Here is a 17,919-nt window from a genome sequence, read left to right as displayed (position 1 = left end):
ACTCTGCACATAGAATACTTAGAGTATATTACACAAAAATAGAAATCTTGTTATACGTCAAAAACACGGACCAATCAGAGAGCGGTTATAGCTAGAGGGTTCTGGCTCGGCGACAGGTCCCGCTGAGCGTGGCGTTGCCATTGGCCGAACCGGAATCCGCCTGCTGTAGCCGCGCTCCGATTGGTCCGTGTTTTTCGTTAATATCTCCTTAACGAAGCCGCGGGGAACATTTTCGTAAAGGAAAAAGTTGTTTCAAATGACCTTAGAAATCACCTTTCCCTCTTCAAGGAAATACAACATTTTTTGGGACATCCTGTATATCATCGCGCCAAAGACGGTGAAACACGGCACACAAGATTTCAATGATTAGCGTGACTGAATGCGAGCATTCGCAAAAGAAATCAAATATCCTTTCTATTGTTACAGGATCGACACCACAGGTAACTTTCCCTCCGGGTGCTGGTCACGATCGTTACGAGGAGAATTTCAATGGACCAGCGACGTATGCGGAGCCGTACGTTGAGCGTTACGCTATTAAGAGTGATTTTAGCGGTCGAGACCCTTTACACCCCACGCCACCGCGGCCAGGTTACGTACCCACCCTAGGACAAACTCCACCTTCAAGTACGCAGGGCTCGGTGATGATGGTGTACGGCTTACAACCGGATAAAGTAAACACCGACAAACTCTTCAACCTGTTCTGCCTCTACGGAAACGTCACGAAGGTAGATCTACTGAATCTATATATAACTAGTGACGGGACCGATACCGTATCAATATTATCCATACCATTCTATAAGTTTCGATCTGGTATCGATGTACATCAAAGTTTAGGATACTTGGTATTGATTGTCGATACTGTTTCTTCTTGAATCGATACCAATTTAAGAGCCCAGACTCCGTAGATTCGCGATAAGGTAGAGCGACCACGTTACCAACAAAAATAGGTGAAAAATGGTTTCACGGGAGGAAAGTTTTCGTCTTTATATGAGAATATTTTTCGCTGGGAAAGAGCTCATTCGAAAGAGGAAGGTTCAATGCAGTGCGCGCTGGTCATGCCATATTTAGTAGTATAGGCGTTAGTTAGAAGTAGGGCAAAAATTTTGACGATGTGCATGGCGTGGAATCCAAGCATTTTTATGCCATTGGATGAGTTTTCTGGATGAAATTGAGGGTAGCGCACACTAGAAAATATCTCTAGCTATAAACTGAGCCTTGCATATGTTGTTATCGTTATAACATATTATACCATATTAATAGTATAATTAGTAGAAAGTGATGTTTTCCTGAATTACCTCCAATTCAATCCTACAAGCACATTAATATTTTTGTGGTAAATAGTAGGTGCTTTCTAGGCATCAAATAGGTATCAAACGGGAATCGATAATTTAGTTAACTTTATGCTATACACTACTGTTTCGATCTGTATGTAGATATCAAATAGGTATCGACATTTGGATAGGTATCAAACAGGTATTTATTCGTGTAAGTGTAAAATACGTGTTGATACGTCCTACTGAGTACTTTGGTATCGGATTGTACGTATTAAGTATCACCGATAGTATTGGTATCAGTCCCATCACTATCTTGAACCGAATCTATTAGTTTAAAGTACAGTAAAGTCTTGATCTAACAATAAGCTAAGAAAAGGAATACATTTGTATTTCACTTCTGTTTCTTAGAATTAATTTAGACAATTTTTATTTTGCATATCTGTGTTTACACTGACGTTATAAATTTTGATCATTCGAATATCAAAGTACCAAATTACACCGTTATATAAATTGTTAAACTGTTGTACAATTTTCCTATTTATTTGATTATTCGCATCTGTAGATTTCATTTTATACAAAGCTTGGACACTTATCTTTTTGTATAAAGCGATTTACAGGGTAAGAAAACATTTTAAACAAAGAAGATGAAGTTATTTTTATTAAGTTATATTTAAGTACATATAATTTCACCAAAAACAAGAGCAGAATTTATTTACATTACGTTTTTAAAACATCAAAATTTTAAAAATAATGGGAATTTATCTTTTATTTAAAAATTTGGTAATTATACAGAAAAGGGTACACCTCGCTGATTTGGATGACCTGGAAATATGTGCCCAGCTCATCATTCTAAACAACTATTTCTTATACATGTTACCGCAGCTTGGCCTTAGTTTTTTTTTTAATATTCGCAAAAAACTGATTGGGATAACTGTAGCGAACTCCATCTTTCTCCAATAACCGAAATCGACCTTTAGGGTGGGGAAGGAGCTCCACCCCAATATTTCCACCCCCAAAACTTCAAAACTTAATATTTCCAAACTTAATCCAGACCTGACCAAAATTCATTTAAAAGCTGTACAGATGTAATCCTCCGTTGGGTAACAATCTACAAACGGGGTTCCCCATCGATTTTGATAACCTTCCAATATGTTATGTGGGGTGTGAATCTGAATAAGTTTTTCCTGTACATGTTACCGCTGCTCACTCTTAGCTTTCGAGATATTTCTAAGAAGCTATAAAATCCGCCACGACCAACTCGGCCCATTTGAAACGAATTTTAGTTAGGTCTAGGCTAGGTTTGTTGGGGTGAAGATGCAGGAGGTGAGGTTTCGCCATAACACGTGTTCGGTCAATTAAGGCATAATTGTAGTAGGTGTCCATACTGTTTTGCGAATATCTAAAAACCTAAGTGCGAGCGGCGGTAACACGTATAGGGAAAAGTTGTTCAGAATGATGACCCTCACAACATAATTCAAGGTCATCTAAATCGGTGAGATGTGCCCATTTCTATATACAACCTTTACTCAATATATGTCCCAAATATCTAGCCGATAAAAGTCCCAAAACTATTCCCACTGCCGCGAGGTATACCCCATGAGGGGCCGATGAATATCATCAGAATTATATCATATTTGATACAATTTTCAGTAGAAAAATGCTACGAATACGTTGATGAAAGCCCCATAAAAAAATAATGAAAAATAAAGAAGTTTTGTTGTTAGATTAGTAGTGGTCTCCTGGTCTCACACTGATATACCCGACCCGTATTATGTTACACTCCTCGGCGACCGATCTCGGTGTGTCCTATCCGACATATGTACCTGGCCATACCCGTGTTGTGGACATATATCGAGTACACACTGTAATTACCAAAAATGTTTCACTATCAATCGCTGCATACAGCATAAACTGGCAAGTGTCCGAGTTTATTAGAAAAACTCGAAGGGCTTGCTTATGCCCGGTAGACGTGTGAAGCCGCTTCTCGTCTCTAAGTGATCCTCGATAACCCTCTTGGATCTTTTTGCCGCAGGTCAAGTTTTTGAAGACGAAAGAAGGATGCGCCATGATCCAGATGGGTGACAGCATAGCCGTGGAACGGTGTTTACAGAATCTGAACAACGTTACAATTGGCACGGACGGCAGGTTACAGTTAGGATTCTCGAAACAGGCTTTCCTCTCGGACGTAACCAACCCTTACATTCTGCCCGACAAGACAGCGAGTTTCAAGGATTTCACAGGAAGCAAGAATAACAGGTAAAGTCGAGCGAAGTTACGTACTAGAACCTTCCGGTCCCAATTTGACCGTTATCCACATTTCTTTCTTCTATATACGAATCAATCACTCTCCCGGCAACGTTCTTTGTTCGCGTAGTCGTCGATCTTGTTTCTTTCTGCAGTCACCCTTGCAAATCCTTTTAAATCCTCCGCGTGAATTGGGTTTGTTCATCGAAAAACCAGGTGCTTCTCCGAAGTTGTATCGATTCATCGAGGTACTCCTACGCCATTCTAATCAGCCATCGTAGACGCGTTTACCAGGCTTGAATGGACGTTAATGAGAAAGTCGCGTTTTCTATCTGCGACATACATATAGACACATAGAACGGAATTCCGATGCTCAGCAATTATTGATGTTCCTGCTTCCGTAAGCTTCAAGTTTCACCCTATCCGCGGCTTGCGATATCTTCGAATGTTTCTATTCGGACTGGCTCGCCTCCTGATTGCGAAGAATTAATTACCAGACCATGGATTTCCGATTAAAATCATTCTCGATTCCTCCAGTTTCGAGAATACTACACCGATTCGAGAGGTCATGCATTCTGCACAGATGTATTTGATAGAACCTCCTTAAGATGGCTACATAAAAATTTCCTGCCCATAGTTACCCATGTAAAAGTTACAACAATAAATACACCAAAACATGGCCAAAACACCAAGGAGCACTGTAATTTGAAAATTGATACTCCGGGGGTTTTCGGATTGTTGATCATAAATCTGATATCAAAATTACAAACAATAAAATGGTGGAATCCATATGGCGGATGTGCAAGAGAAAATTGTTGGATTTTTTTGAAAATTAGTATTAAAATATGGCGGATGTGCAACTCAAACAAGTTTTTGTAATTTTGAAATCAGATTCATATCCCGAAAAATATGGGAATACTAATTTTGAAGGATGTCCTAGATTTTGTTGAGTTGCACATACCCCATTTTGTTTTTCGTAATTTTTACATCAGACTCATGGTCAGTAACCCGAAGACTCTCTACCTATTTTCATCTAATCTGGAGTAATTCTTCAATTTTTGTCCACATTTTGACAAACCCGGAACCCTGTGTGTCTCCTAGAATATGTTGAAAGTTCCATTAATTATATAACTATGTGAATATAAAAATGATGAAGCTATTTGTCTGACCCGTATCGTTCTTTCTCGATTGCAGGTTCCTAAACCCAGCAATGGCTAATAAGAATAGAATACAACCACCTTCGAAGATAGTTCACTTTTTCAACACCCCTCCGGATTTAACCGAGGAGACAGTACACCGTGTATTCGTCGAACGCGGCATTGAGGCACCGACGACGGTGAAACTGTTCCCCCTCAAGTCGGAACGATCGTCGTCTGGCCTTATAGAGTTCAGTAGCGTTGGCGTCGCGGTCGCCGCCATTATGGAATGCAATCACACAGCACTGGAAAACAGCAGTAAGTATTCACATTTTTTGCTAAAAGGGTATCACAACTTTTAGAAACCGACTTTAGAAACCAGTTTGTTTGGCTCAATTGTTTAGAAGATTCGAAAACCGCCTTCTCAATTTGAAAAACCAGTTTCAGATACTGAATTGAAATTTCGTTAGTCGGTTATTTAAAAACATTAACGTAGTGTGTATCTTGAAATCGCCGTGAGCACAAAATCAGGTTAATGATTGTCGTGCAAATTCATAAACCCATTCCATTATTATATTATTATACTATTCCATGTAGCAACACACAAACTGACTGATGACAATCCAGTGGCTGTTTTATGATTCTTGAAACCTTCTTTTCTGAAGGAAAATACTTGGAGTAAAAATTTATATACTTTTTACGAATTTTAATTAGTTCAGTTTCTCTGTTTCGTATAGAATATATTTTATTTCATTATATTTTGTAGTACGATAACCAATAAATAAGCTACCGAACTGTTCGGTTTTTCGTTTTTCTATATTTGTTTTTGTACACAGTGTATCTTATTTTGTTGTATTTTCGTTGTTCCATATATGCTAAATAAACTGTAAGATTTTAAAATAGGTATCAGTATTTTGTTACTGTTTTATTATATTGTTTGCGGACTTTGCTGACATTACACTATTTTGCATCTCTTGACTTATAAACAAATGCATATTGCAATATACTCGCCCAGTATAATCATGAAGTCATTTTACACGAATCACCACGTGGGATTGTTCGATACTATAAGTATGTCACGTGTACCAAAGGACTAACAAATTAACCCTTATGTCAATAACCAACATTTTTTCCACTGTTCCATAAGTTTGAAATTTTCATTCGTAAACTTTTCCATCAATTTTTATATTATTGATATAAATCAATATAAAATTATTCCACCAAAGATGATACCAAGCAATTTAGAAATCTTACAGGAAAATAAAAAAATATTGAGTTTATTAGAAATGAATATTCAATTATTGACATAAATGTTAAAATGAAGCTACCGAATGTAGAAATGAAGCACATAGTGGAACCATAAAAATCTAAGCCTTTTGCTATTAAAATGGTAATGATAATCTCTTAATAGGGAACATACTTGAAAAAAGAATTTCTTAAAAGAATTTCTCGTGTTCACATTTCACGAGTGCACATTTTCGCGGTAAAATGATTCGGATCTTCACCTCAAAGAACCTTGAAAATAGCTTAGCCAAGTGTCGCCAGATCAGGGGAATTGACTCGAACTTAGGGGAATACAGTTACCCTCTCTCTACCAGTACTGAATTAGTCACGTGACATTGCGACACATGCACAACAGAGACGGAACACGTCACGTGACCGGGCCGTGACGGAAGTGTGGGGAAATAACGTCGCAGGAGGGGAAGGGTAGAATGGGAGACAAATCTTAATCTGGTGACACTGGTTTAACCGTGCGTGAACTGATTATGACGACGATACTTTTCTGAGTATTCCAAGTATTACCGAAGAATTCTTTTCGTCGACTATATACGTACATCAGTAGAGATCAGTAGAGACGAAATATGAGCGACAGCCTTAAATCTCGAGTAGTAGTAATGTAAGGAGACGTTTTCTCCTTTACGCCTCAAGCATGTTTACGTAATAGCCGGGGGGGGGGGGGGTCTAGAACTACAATTCAGCTCGAAATAACATTAAATGAATCCTGAAGATGAAGTGAACCCCTACCGAGGGCTTTTTGTACCTAAAAGAGACTACAATCATCCGATAAAATTTCGCATTATTTGTCACATTCGCTACCAGTGTCACATATTAGTGGCAGTCACTATGTCGTGGAGTGCAGAATTCAATAGCACTTTTATAGATCAACAGAAATGATGATAGTCAATGTAATAATTAAACTACGAATTCTATGACAGAATTTATGACATTTATGACAAAAACGAATAGGTCTAATACAAAAGTGAAAAGACATTAGAGGCATTTAAAGACGTTATATTATTTTCGACTTTTCAAGATGATTGAAAGAAAAAATACATTGCCATTTCACTTCAGTTTCTTACAATTGACTTTGTCAAATTTTATTTCGCATAAAGATTGAATTATTCCGGCATCTGTTATGAAACGGCTTACAAAGAACTTGAATGAAATTGTGTGATTTAAAACAGTACGAAAAAGTGGCAATTGTTAAATACGGTTTGCAGCGAAGTGTTTACCGCGATACAACTGTTTTATTAACAAAAGTGTAAATCCTAATTTTTGGGATAGTAATGCTGGGATAGTGAATACTACAGCAAACTAAGTGCATATTGCACATAATAAGGAATATTAGTGGTTAGGTAGAGGTGTATATTGATCGAGTTTGTTTAAATAGAAGTTTGTTGTATTTATTTCAGACGGCAAGTTTCCGTATATCATGAAGCTGTGCTTCTCGTCGTCGCGTACCATACCTACCAGTTTCCCGCCAAGCAGCGGCAGCACAGCGAGCAATTCCGCCGGTAATGGCCACGTCAAAATGCAGCAGGACTCGGAATAGAACGGCGAGGTCCAGGGCCAGCAGCGTCAGCGTCAGCGCCAGCGTCCCTCTCTCGCCCTGCACCCGTTGTGTGCCCCGACGGGCACGGCCCTGCACCCAGCCGCAGCGATTACACTATCCCCGGTTTTGCCGCCGCCCGTGCCGCCGCCTTTGCCGCCCGCCTGCGTCCTGATCGCCACCCCGACACTATATCCGACCGTGCCGCCGCCACCACCGCCACCGCTGCCTACGTTCTGGCCGTATTGAAACGGGGAGGAGAACCGGGCCTATCCGGTGAGCGACAGCATCGTTCGCGAAACGACGAAACGACTATCGTCTCACCAATACTTCATCATCTGCTGCTCCCCGTTTCGTTTTCTAACCATCCGTCATGGATCGGACGCTGGTCGCTGGATGAGAAACGGTCACGAGATGGGTCGGACCGACACGCAGATATCTCGGCCATTTTCTTTTACTTCTCACAGAGTCGAGGACCAACGAGAATCGTCTGGCGCGGTGCTCGAAGACTCGCCGTGAGTTCGATGATCGGTGCATCGGCAGGATGATGATTATATTAACTAAATCGTCGACAGGGTGGTAGATACGCATCACACACACGCATCACGGGTTAGGCTGCTCGATGGTCATTGAGGATCGTCCGCTAGCCGAGTGGAAGTCAGGCGAAAACCGAGAGGCAGCGATGTTTCTGATTACATTATACACTGCTCCGTGTCTCTACTTGTATTTTTCTTTTTCTCTTCTTTCATTTTTCTTTCCTCTTCTTCTTTTCTACCCTTTGTTCTTCTTCTACTTCTTATTCTTATTCTTGTTCTTCTTCGTGTTCATCTTCTTGTTGTTCGTCTTCTTCTTGTTCTGGTTGTTTTCGGCGAGGTCCGGGTATACGTGCTTCACTCCGCGTGGACATCCCGGTCTAGGTTCCGTTGACGGTGTCTCGAGCTCGAACCCGTTCATGCGTAAGTTAGCGTCAGTATTATGTCTCGAAGCGAGATCCTCTTCGCAAAGATACGTACCAAGTCCGCGCGAACGACAAAGACAGTAAGGTCGAAAGTTCGCGAGAGAAATCGGAGAGAGAGAGAGAGAGAGAGAGAGAGAGAGAGAGAGAGAGAGTGAGAGAGAGAGAGAGAGAGAGAGAGAGTGAGAGAGAGAGAGAGCGCACGAAAGATTCGTGAGAGCCAGAGAACGGGAGGAAAAGAAGAGGATCCACCTTGTCGTCGTTCTTCGCGGAAGCTTCTCTACTTCGGTGGAACGCGAAGATCGATCGTGTAAGGGATTGTCTTGTAAATAATAGCCGAGGAGTGGGCGTCTAATGGAAATCTGCCGCCGTCGGGCATGGATTACATATCAAGGGCCGCCAGGAAGCAGAAGCACAATCCGAGAGAAACTATCATCGAAGTCGCTTTCAGACAGCCGTCGTTCCTCTCGGAGAAGTCGAACAACGTGTACGGCGGATCGATGATTTTCTCGTGGATCGTCATCGGTCATCCTGCTAACGGGCCCCAGCGTACCGAGACGTTTTTCACAGTTTCACATGAGCGCGGACACGTCCTCGTTTCAATTATTCTTATTCGTTTTCGTCGCGACACGCGCGCCGCCTGGTTCATACGCGTACAATGACGCATGCACGTACACGCCATTATGCACACGACACGTTTATCCGCGTGTAAACAAAAAGACACCGAAGGCACCCACCACGGTTCCTAAAGCGACCGCGTTCCTCGTTGACCATTTCACAATGTGGGATCCAAATAAATCGGAGGTTCCTTACTGACCATTAGAAACTATACATGCTGGATCAAAGTTTTAAAAGAGGGAGAGAGAGAGAAAGAAAGAGAGAAAGTGAGAATGAACGAGAAGGAGAGAGAGAGAGAGAGAGAGAGAGAGAGAGAGAGAGAAAGTAAGAGTGTGTGAGTGTGTGTGAGAGAGACAGTAAGAGAGAGAGAGAGAAATAGCGAGAGCAAGAGAGCATAAAAGAAGATTTTGATCGATTATGCTCCGAAAAAGATTTTACTCGGCAACTACAGTGTTTACTCGATATATGTCCACAACACGGGTCTAACCATGGGCACATATCGGCCAGGAGATATTATTCTTTGATCCACGCCGAACGTAGAAGAGGAGAGCGAAGCTCTAGAGGCCTCGTCTCATGGCCCCTCACGGGGTATACCCTGCGACATTGGGGATAGTTCTGGGACTTTTATCGGCTAGGCATTTGGGTCATATATACAGGGTGTTTCGTAAATGGTGGGCAAAACTTTAGAAATAGATTCCTAATGCTTAGCGAAGAAAAAAAAGTTATATCAACATAAGTCCAGTAAAGATTAATTTCTGAGTTATTAAAGTTTTTGTGCCAAAATTCTCGTCACATCGTCTCGAAGGCCCGTTTAAAGGCATCAACAATGTTTTTGAAGTAATCGCAGGTCTATGTTTACGTTATCGAGGTGTATTATTCTTGTTTACAATTTATTCTTTACTTGAGAGCGTGTTCGGAGCTCAATGAGACGACGAGTTGCGGCTTGTACTGAGACAGGAGGTAGACATATTGAACATTTCTTCTAAGACGATGTGACGAGAATTGTGGGATAAAAACTTTAATAACTCAGAAACTAATCATTTCCGGACCTATGTTAACATAACTTTTTGGTCTTCTGTAAGCACCAGAGATCTGTTCCTAAAATATTGCCCACAATTTACGAAACACCCTGTAAAGTAAACACTGTACTTCCTACCCCTCCAAGTAATCGCTATTCACTGCTGTTCCACATCACGATTCGGGAAAGTCATTTGCTCCCGAGCAAATTTGAGATTCTTCGGCCAATATGGCTCCATTATTTTATATATACTCGATGTGTATATAATACCGCGCATACATATATACATATATATGTATATGTGCATGCTTCGCGTGAATCTATTTGTTTCAACGCGTTGCTATGGTTTTAATTTGCAAACTACCGATTTCGTGACTCGAGAGAGAAGAAGAGAGAGGGACTCCGATTGAGGAGGATTGTCGGCGGCGAGATCTTGCGATCTCCGTCTCTCTTCTCGCTTCTATCCACGCGAATGATAGAGGCGAGAAAGGATCTCTTTTGTTGTTCCCTCTCACGTATTCAACGAGAAAAAAAGAAAGAGGGAGAAAAAGATCATTAAGAAACGGAAAAGAAATAAGAAGGTTAATCCCCCCGTACCCCCCCCCCCACCCCTTATAAGCGCTGTAGTGTTCAGGTTGCGACGACTCTTGCTTGCATAAAGGACAATTATATGCGACAGGGATTTCACGGAACCAGTGGACACTTCTAATGAAAAGAAAAGACGTGAACGACTGGACATCAAATATTTCACGCAGTCGTATACCACTGATCAGATCGCGGTCCATGAATTGAATTTTATATACGAACGACGATAAAGTCGACGACACACTCTGTGGCATAGATGCTATGTACACGCATACACGCATACACGTATACATGAGAACGCGTGCTGATTCGCGTGCGCACGCAACTGTGCAGCACACATACATCCATACGCATACATTCGAACACAGATACACACCTAGGCACGCATGCACTTGACAGACATATGCATATATTCAGACTCGCTTACACGTACACGTGATATATTAGCGCGTCCCTCGGCAATATTTTGTCGGGCCGCGGGGACGTTTTTATAATAAAAACGGTTTTAGATCTCCGATTTAAAAATGCCCCAAAAAAATATAACAAATACATAATGATAACGATAATGAATAATAATGAACTAACGTAAAATAATTGATAAATAAAAGAGCAAGTGAACGTTGTGTTTTTCGAAGCGAACCAAATGAAATTTAATTAGCATAGAGATTCGTGACTCGGCCATACGTAACGTAAGATAATAAGACAAAAGGGCTACGTTACCCATCCCCGACTCATCCTCTTTGAAAGAAACCAAATATAGGAGAAAACTCTCTACTAAGATGCGTGAGAATTATATATATAATTCGACACCAATTTGTCCATTTGATGATTGGTGAAAGGGAGAGAGAGAGAGAGAGAGAGAGAGAGAGAGAGAGAGAGAGAGAGAGAGAGAGAACGTGTTTTGTGTGCGTGCGTGCGTGCATGCGTGCGTGCTCGCGTGTGTGTGTGGGAGAGAGAGAGAGAGAGAGAGAGAGAGAGAGAGAGAGAGAGAGCAAGAGCGAACAAGGGGGAGAGGGAGAGACTCGAGTAAGCACATGAGGTATAATTCAATGAAGTATAAAAAGAGAGAGACAGAGGGAGGGGGAGAGAGAGAGAGAGAGAGAGAGAGAGATAGAGAGCGAGAGTAAGAGAGAGAGAGTAAGAAGTGTTTTTACTCGAGGCAATATTTGTTACAATACAACTAAATAGACGATAAGTTGTATATCATATTAAGGGGCTCAGTAAATAAAATCGTGAATCCTTTGTCGATCACCGGAACAAGAGTGAGAGTAACGAAAGAGTAATAAAGCAGGAGTAAATAAGTAAATGAATTTTGAACCCACGTACGAGGGGAAAAAAACGTATGATCCGTGTACCAAATGAAATAATTCTACACATTGTGTGTTGTTGCTGACGTTGTGTCTATTTAAATCGAGGCTTTTTATCGATTGTGAAACAGGTGATAATACGTCGGCGCAAGATGAAACAATGGTACTAAGCTAAGCGAATTAAGGAACAAAGTAACTTTTAAAGGAAGTATAAGAGTAACGCGAATTAAGGGTGAAGGTGGATATTCAAAGAGGGAAAACAATGCTCTCTGAATCGATGTGCTCGATGATTGTTAACGTTCGATCGTTCGTTTCGTTGTGTTCGATACGTCGTTCGCGGGTTCTTTTCTGTTACACGGTCTCCGGGTTTAATTCGCCGCTCGTTTTCTTGTTTTGTTGATTTGACTGGGAAATTCTTTTCCACATCACACCCTCACATTTTTCTAGTATCGGTAATATTATTTAAAACAGAGGACTAGTATTCTTACATTAATTATTGTATACTACCGTCGAATCCAGTATTTTACTACCGTGTTTTCATTAGGTTACGAATTAGTATGACGTATACATATATTTGTATATATATATATATATATATATATAATTTCACGGTATTGTATAACAATACATCACGTTTTCTTCTAACGAACCGTTTGAAGAATTTAATTTAATTCTTATCTAGCGAGCCAGGACCTAACGCGTAGGGCAAAGCAAACAGAAAAAAAAACACTGAGAAAAGATGTAGGGTTAAATTTAAGCAGCTAGAACCTTGTAATCATATCATAACGTTTTTTGTAGATAATATTATATGCGATCTGCTGAGTACGGTGTCTCAAAATCAAGAGTTTTTCGTTTCGTAACTCTCGCGCGTTTGTAACACGACGAACGAAGAAAACGAAAAAGAAGAACATGCACGGCAGAGGGATTTTCGTTCAAATGTGAGTGCGGCGTACATTTTCTTCTTGTTCTCGTTTATCTAAATTCTTTAAGCCCCCTACCTTTTCAAGAAACGGGTAAAATGCTTGAACTAAAATGTAATTCTTTGAGAACGAATTTGCAACTGACTAGAGGTGCTCGTTTTTCTAATTTCTAAACGCAACGAATTAGACATGCGATTTTCAACTTTCATATGCTTCGACGTAACGCGCGCCATTCTATAAACGGTAATACTAATGTGTAATTCGGTGGCAACAGAGAGACGAAACCGTAGACAGCAGAGAAACGATGGTAGGAAAAACTGAAAGGCACAAAGACGAAGAAGACGGATTCAACACGAATATCAGAGATACAGAGAGTTCATTAAAAGAGACGATGAAATGCACCTTCGTTTTCGAGGAATTATATACAGATCGTACATACGTTGTGGACATCTTGTTTCGTTAGGAATTTAGTGCTGATGCCCTCCTAATGAGAATCACTCGCTTCAACGTGCGATGTACGTCAGCGTATACCCAGTGTGAATGAAAGAGAGGAGAGCTAGAATTATGAGAAACGCGTATTGCGTTCGAGTGGTCAAGCACGCATGCCAGACTGTCGCTTATTTTCTGACGCTTTACCTGTACCATTTTTGACTGTGGTCGAGCAAAACAAGTTACACATGAAATGTAGTACACGTTACAACGAACCACACTTTCGAGAAACACGTCGCCCCCACTCCACCCCCGCCCTCGGGCTCTTGTATCCCGACACGGGACAAAACTCGTCCCGTAAAACTTTATCCGTTCTGGGTCCCAACATTTTCTTCGCGACAATAGCTCACTTACACCCGTTAACATTTAACGGTTAACAGTTAACCTCTTTCCACCGTCGCTTGTCCTCTTCGTACCAATTACACGCGTAGGTCTTCAAATTTCCGAGAAGAATCTAAAGATGTCGAGTCTTCGAGTTGGAGCAAAGGAAATTAGCTGTTCAAGGTCCGCAGACGTAGTCCATTCTTACTGTTCCGATTTTTTCGTTCCTCGTCGCGAGTCTCGGCGTTCAATTTTTTATTTTGAAATTTCATTGCAAGCAGAACTGTAAAAGTTCAGCCAATTTCAAAGTTGCACTAACTTTTGTATTGTAATATAATAAAGTGACAAACTCCGTTGCCTCGTTAGCTCGGAAATGATGAGTTTCTTAAATAGTTTTGAACACATTTTACTTTTTTCTTAAAGTTTCTAACACACTTGTGATAATAATTTTTGGCCTAATCGCTTCTCTGTTTAAAGGCGTGTTTCTTCTTTCTAGACACAATTTCAAATAGACTGACCAAAGACCATGGAAAAGTCAGATGAAAGATGTGCAGTGTGATAAATGGCACTTGAACAACGAATTACGTTTGCTGCAACTGTATACCCTCTCGCGAGAGAAAACAATAATTCCGGAGCGGTAGCTGTTCATATCTTGTTTGAAAGACGTTGCGCCTAGAACGACCGACGGCGGAAAGATGAAATTCAAAGACGCGTCCAAGTGAAATCCCCGAGCGCTGTGCCATCGGAGGATGACGGTCCTTCGTGTCGTCGGAGGCTCGGTAGGACGGCGCGCGGTTCTTATGTAATGTTTGGTATTCCGATTTCCGGTCGATTACGGTCGCGCAAGATACGGTTAGTCTTGCATCTTTCTATTCGGTCCCGCTGTATATAGCTTTGTTCTCTGTTCGGCGCGTGAACCTGGGAGCAAGATTTGCTGTTTCCGTGGCTAAACATTCAGCATCGGAACGAAACAATAACGTGACAGAAAAAAAGGGAGCTCTCTCTCGAACCGGAAATAATGTACAAACGAGAGACAGCTGAATGATGATTTATTGGCGACCAGGAATGAATCAGCGACGCGTGCGCGCGCGCGCTCGTCCTCCGATAGCGACAGAGAGATTCTTCTATGTACAAAAATCAAATTGTAATTGTAGCATGTAGAGAAAGAGAGTCTGTAACGAGTACAGTATTCCAGGTAGTGTCTAGCAACAGCGTAAACACACGGTAATTAAGCGTTATATCACTGAAGAACATACAAAACAAAACTCGAGGTTGTAAAGTAAACAAAAAAAAAAAGCAAGCCATCTGTGTCGATAAAACTAATTATATAAAAGAAGAAAAGAAAAATGAAAAGAAAAAGAAAACTGAGAGTGTGTAGTAAGACGTTTGTTTAAATTTTAAACCATGAAATACATATCCCATCTATATGTATATATTTGCAGTCACATGAGAATTTCGATTATATTAATGATTGATTGTGTAATTATGATTATTAGTATTATTGCGACGATAACGACGAAGACGATGACGACGATGATGATAATGATGATGATGATGATGATGCTGATGATGCTGATGATGATGATGATGATATGATGATGATGATGATGATGATGATGATGATGATGATGATGATGATGATGATGATGATGATGATGATGATGATGATGGTGATGATGATGATGATGGTGATGATGATGATGATGATGATGATGATGATGATGATGATGATGATGATAATGATGATGACGATGGTTATTATTATTGTTGTTATTGTTATTATTATGATTATTATTATTACTACTACAATTATTATTACTATTATTATTATTATTATTATTGTTATTATTATTATTATTACTATTAGTTGCTATGAAAATATTATTATTTATAGTCCCGATTTTGTAAAAGTCGAGACTTTTAAGTATGTTACGAATATCGATATTGCGTTTAAAGCGTTAGGTTTAATGTTTGTAGTTAGGTAATTAGGTAGATCGGAGAGTAGGTACATATCGTTAATATTGTTATTGATTAATAGTATTGCGGAAAAGGTGTTACTGCCGGTGCGCTTTGGTTTCTTTTGCATGCTGTGTCGGGTATATTGTACGCTGCATACTCGAGATCCCCGGAATCGTCTCGAACCAGGTTTTCTATCGAAACCGGATAAAACAAAAATTTAGTTCGTTCAGTGCTTTTTGGCCAAAGAAAACGAAAAAGTAAAAAGTACCTGTCCCAATATCGATAACTCGAATGAACTCTCGAGATTATTTCGCTCTTGCGATCGTCGCGCGTCGCTCCCCCATCAAGTATATTTTTATGCAATTAATTGCGGTGACGCCAAACGTACTCGACGTCTAAATTCGCAAGCGAAAAAGAAACAACACCGAACGTGTTTTTCGTGTTTTCCCTCGACTAAAAATGTTTTTCAATACACAAGAAAAATTACAACTACCGACACCGTCGTTGCAAGACGTTGAAGTCCGAGGGCGTCGGCGGTGTCGGTACGTTTATCAGTTTAGAGGAAAACCGAACCGAGCAAAATGAACCGAAGCGCAGTAACCTTTTTAGCGATCGCTCCTTCCCTACTAAGTATTACCACGTAACATATACCTGCCCCACATATCAGATCTTACGTATCCCAAGCACCACCATGCGTCATATCAATGTTTCTAAGCGTTAGTCCTGTAATGTACCCTTTTACTAATCATTTTTAGTCCCCCACCCCCCAAAAAGTTCACTTTTTTGCCTGCCTTTCGGCGTCCCTAAGATTCGAATCCTAAGAAAATTTAAACCAATTGTCCCGGTTGTACCTTGCGTCCTCGCCCCTCTGCAAAAAGGATTTTAAACCACCCTCTATATCCGTCTCATGGTCCCCCTTCATCCGCCACTTCCCTTATATCCGCTCCTAAGAATCCTCCACCTCGTTATTGTACATCTGAGCCAGAAGGGTCTCTATGCTCTGTCTTCCCATCGCTGCGTCAAAAGACAAACTAGATGTAATAAGATTTGTTGACTGTATACATTATTATACATTGATTGTACACGCATCAGCAACGCAACACGATACCGATAATACACACTCCACATCTCGACACGACACATTCATTACATTTGCGAGCATACAACACCCGCCGAGAAGCAAACACCTGACCAATATACATACACCAGCCAGCCATCGCGTCAAGATAGTCCAAGATGGATCGGCAATGCTAACAAGACCCCGAGATCAGTCCACGCTGACGGTAGATATACGATCGTCACGATTCCCACGATCGATACGTACACGTGGTAGCTGCTCCAATTAATTCCATTGTTTTGTTCAGACTTACCGATGAATTTTCTATTGTTTATTGTTGTTGATTTACTATTAGTATAGAGATACTAGATACTATTACAGATTTACTATTTTTTGATTTAGTATCGGTTATTTTGTGATCTCGGAAATTTCGAGATGGCGATTCTCGACAAATTGATCGAATTCGGTCCAATTTTGTAAATAAGAAATTTCATTTTGAATGAATTCGTTTCGAAAGAACGTTCAAATTGTACATTAACCTACTTAAGAAAAGTTACGATAAATTTGAAAGATAAGTGATTGTAACTTGCAAACGTTTCCTACCACGTGGTACCGATCGAAAACCGAGAAAGGATTGACCGCCGCATAAAAGGACTGGAAACGAAAGAAGTTTCTCGGGAAATATGAGTTTATTCGTCTTTTTTCACTCTCGGATCATCCTCGGAGTCGACACGAGCATTGACCATCCATAATTAGCCTGTGGTGTCGCGCTGGCCTCATTCATTCGTGACATCTCATCACCTCGGACATCAAATATCACACGTGTAGACATGATCGTAGACGAGAACACATCCAGCGTCCAGTGGAAGACTGGAGAAGTCACGTACACACCCCCACTCCCACCCCGCCCCTCACACCGAGCCATGCAAAACAGAAGACATTACATACATTCGAAAACCGATACTCTACGAAACGAAAACAAAATAAACAGGAAAAAAAAGATTAATAATAATAATAATAATTAATGATGTAATGTGTATATTAATACTGTATGTCGTACGCTCTAATGTTGTTTGAAGAGTTATTTGCGAGTCAATTATCTGTGCCTAGCAGCCCTGTGCACCCTATCAAATGTACCACCGTTCAGATGAGAAAATTAAAATAATAATAATGGGAAAAACAATGAAAAATACTGATTGAACCAAG

At 40.6% G+C, this 17,919-nt stretch overlaps 1 protein-coding gene across 4 annotated transcripts in view; it reads left to right on the top strand.

The window, feature by feature from the left end:
- Positions 1-16,075, top strand: part of Sm (heterogeneous nuclear ribonucleoprotein L) — a 431,189-nt gene extending 415,114 nt beyond the window's left edge. For 3 of the 4 annotated variants that reach the window (XM_076789483.1, XM_076789482.1, XM_076789481.1), the window contains 4 exons: positions 427-725; positions 3,307-3,530; positions 4,713-4,972; positions 7,348-16,075. In XM_076789483.1, the coding sequence (XP_076645598.1) occupies positions 427-725; positions 3,307-3,530; positions 4,713-4,972; positions 7,348-7,487 (923 nt within the window). In that variant the 3' untranslated portion in view covers positions 7,488-16,075. The remainder of the gene's footprint in view (positions 1-426; positions 726-3,306; positions 3,531-4,712; positions 4,973-7,347) is intronic. The other variant, XR_013082433.1, reaches the window with a different exon arrangement.
- Positions 16,076-17,919: the final 1,844 nt, after the last annotated feature.

The sequence above is a fragment of the Halictus rubicundus genome, chromosome 6 (genome assembly GCF_050948215.1).
Source record: "Halictus rubicundus isolate RS-2024b chromosome 6, iyHalRubi1_principal, whole genome shotgun sequence".
NCBI lineage: Eukaryota > Metazoa > Arthropoda > Insecta > Hymenoptera > Halictidae > Halictus > Halictus rubicundus.
This window is presented reverse-complemented; position numbering and strand designations above follow the sequence as displayed.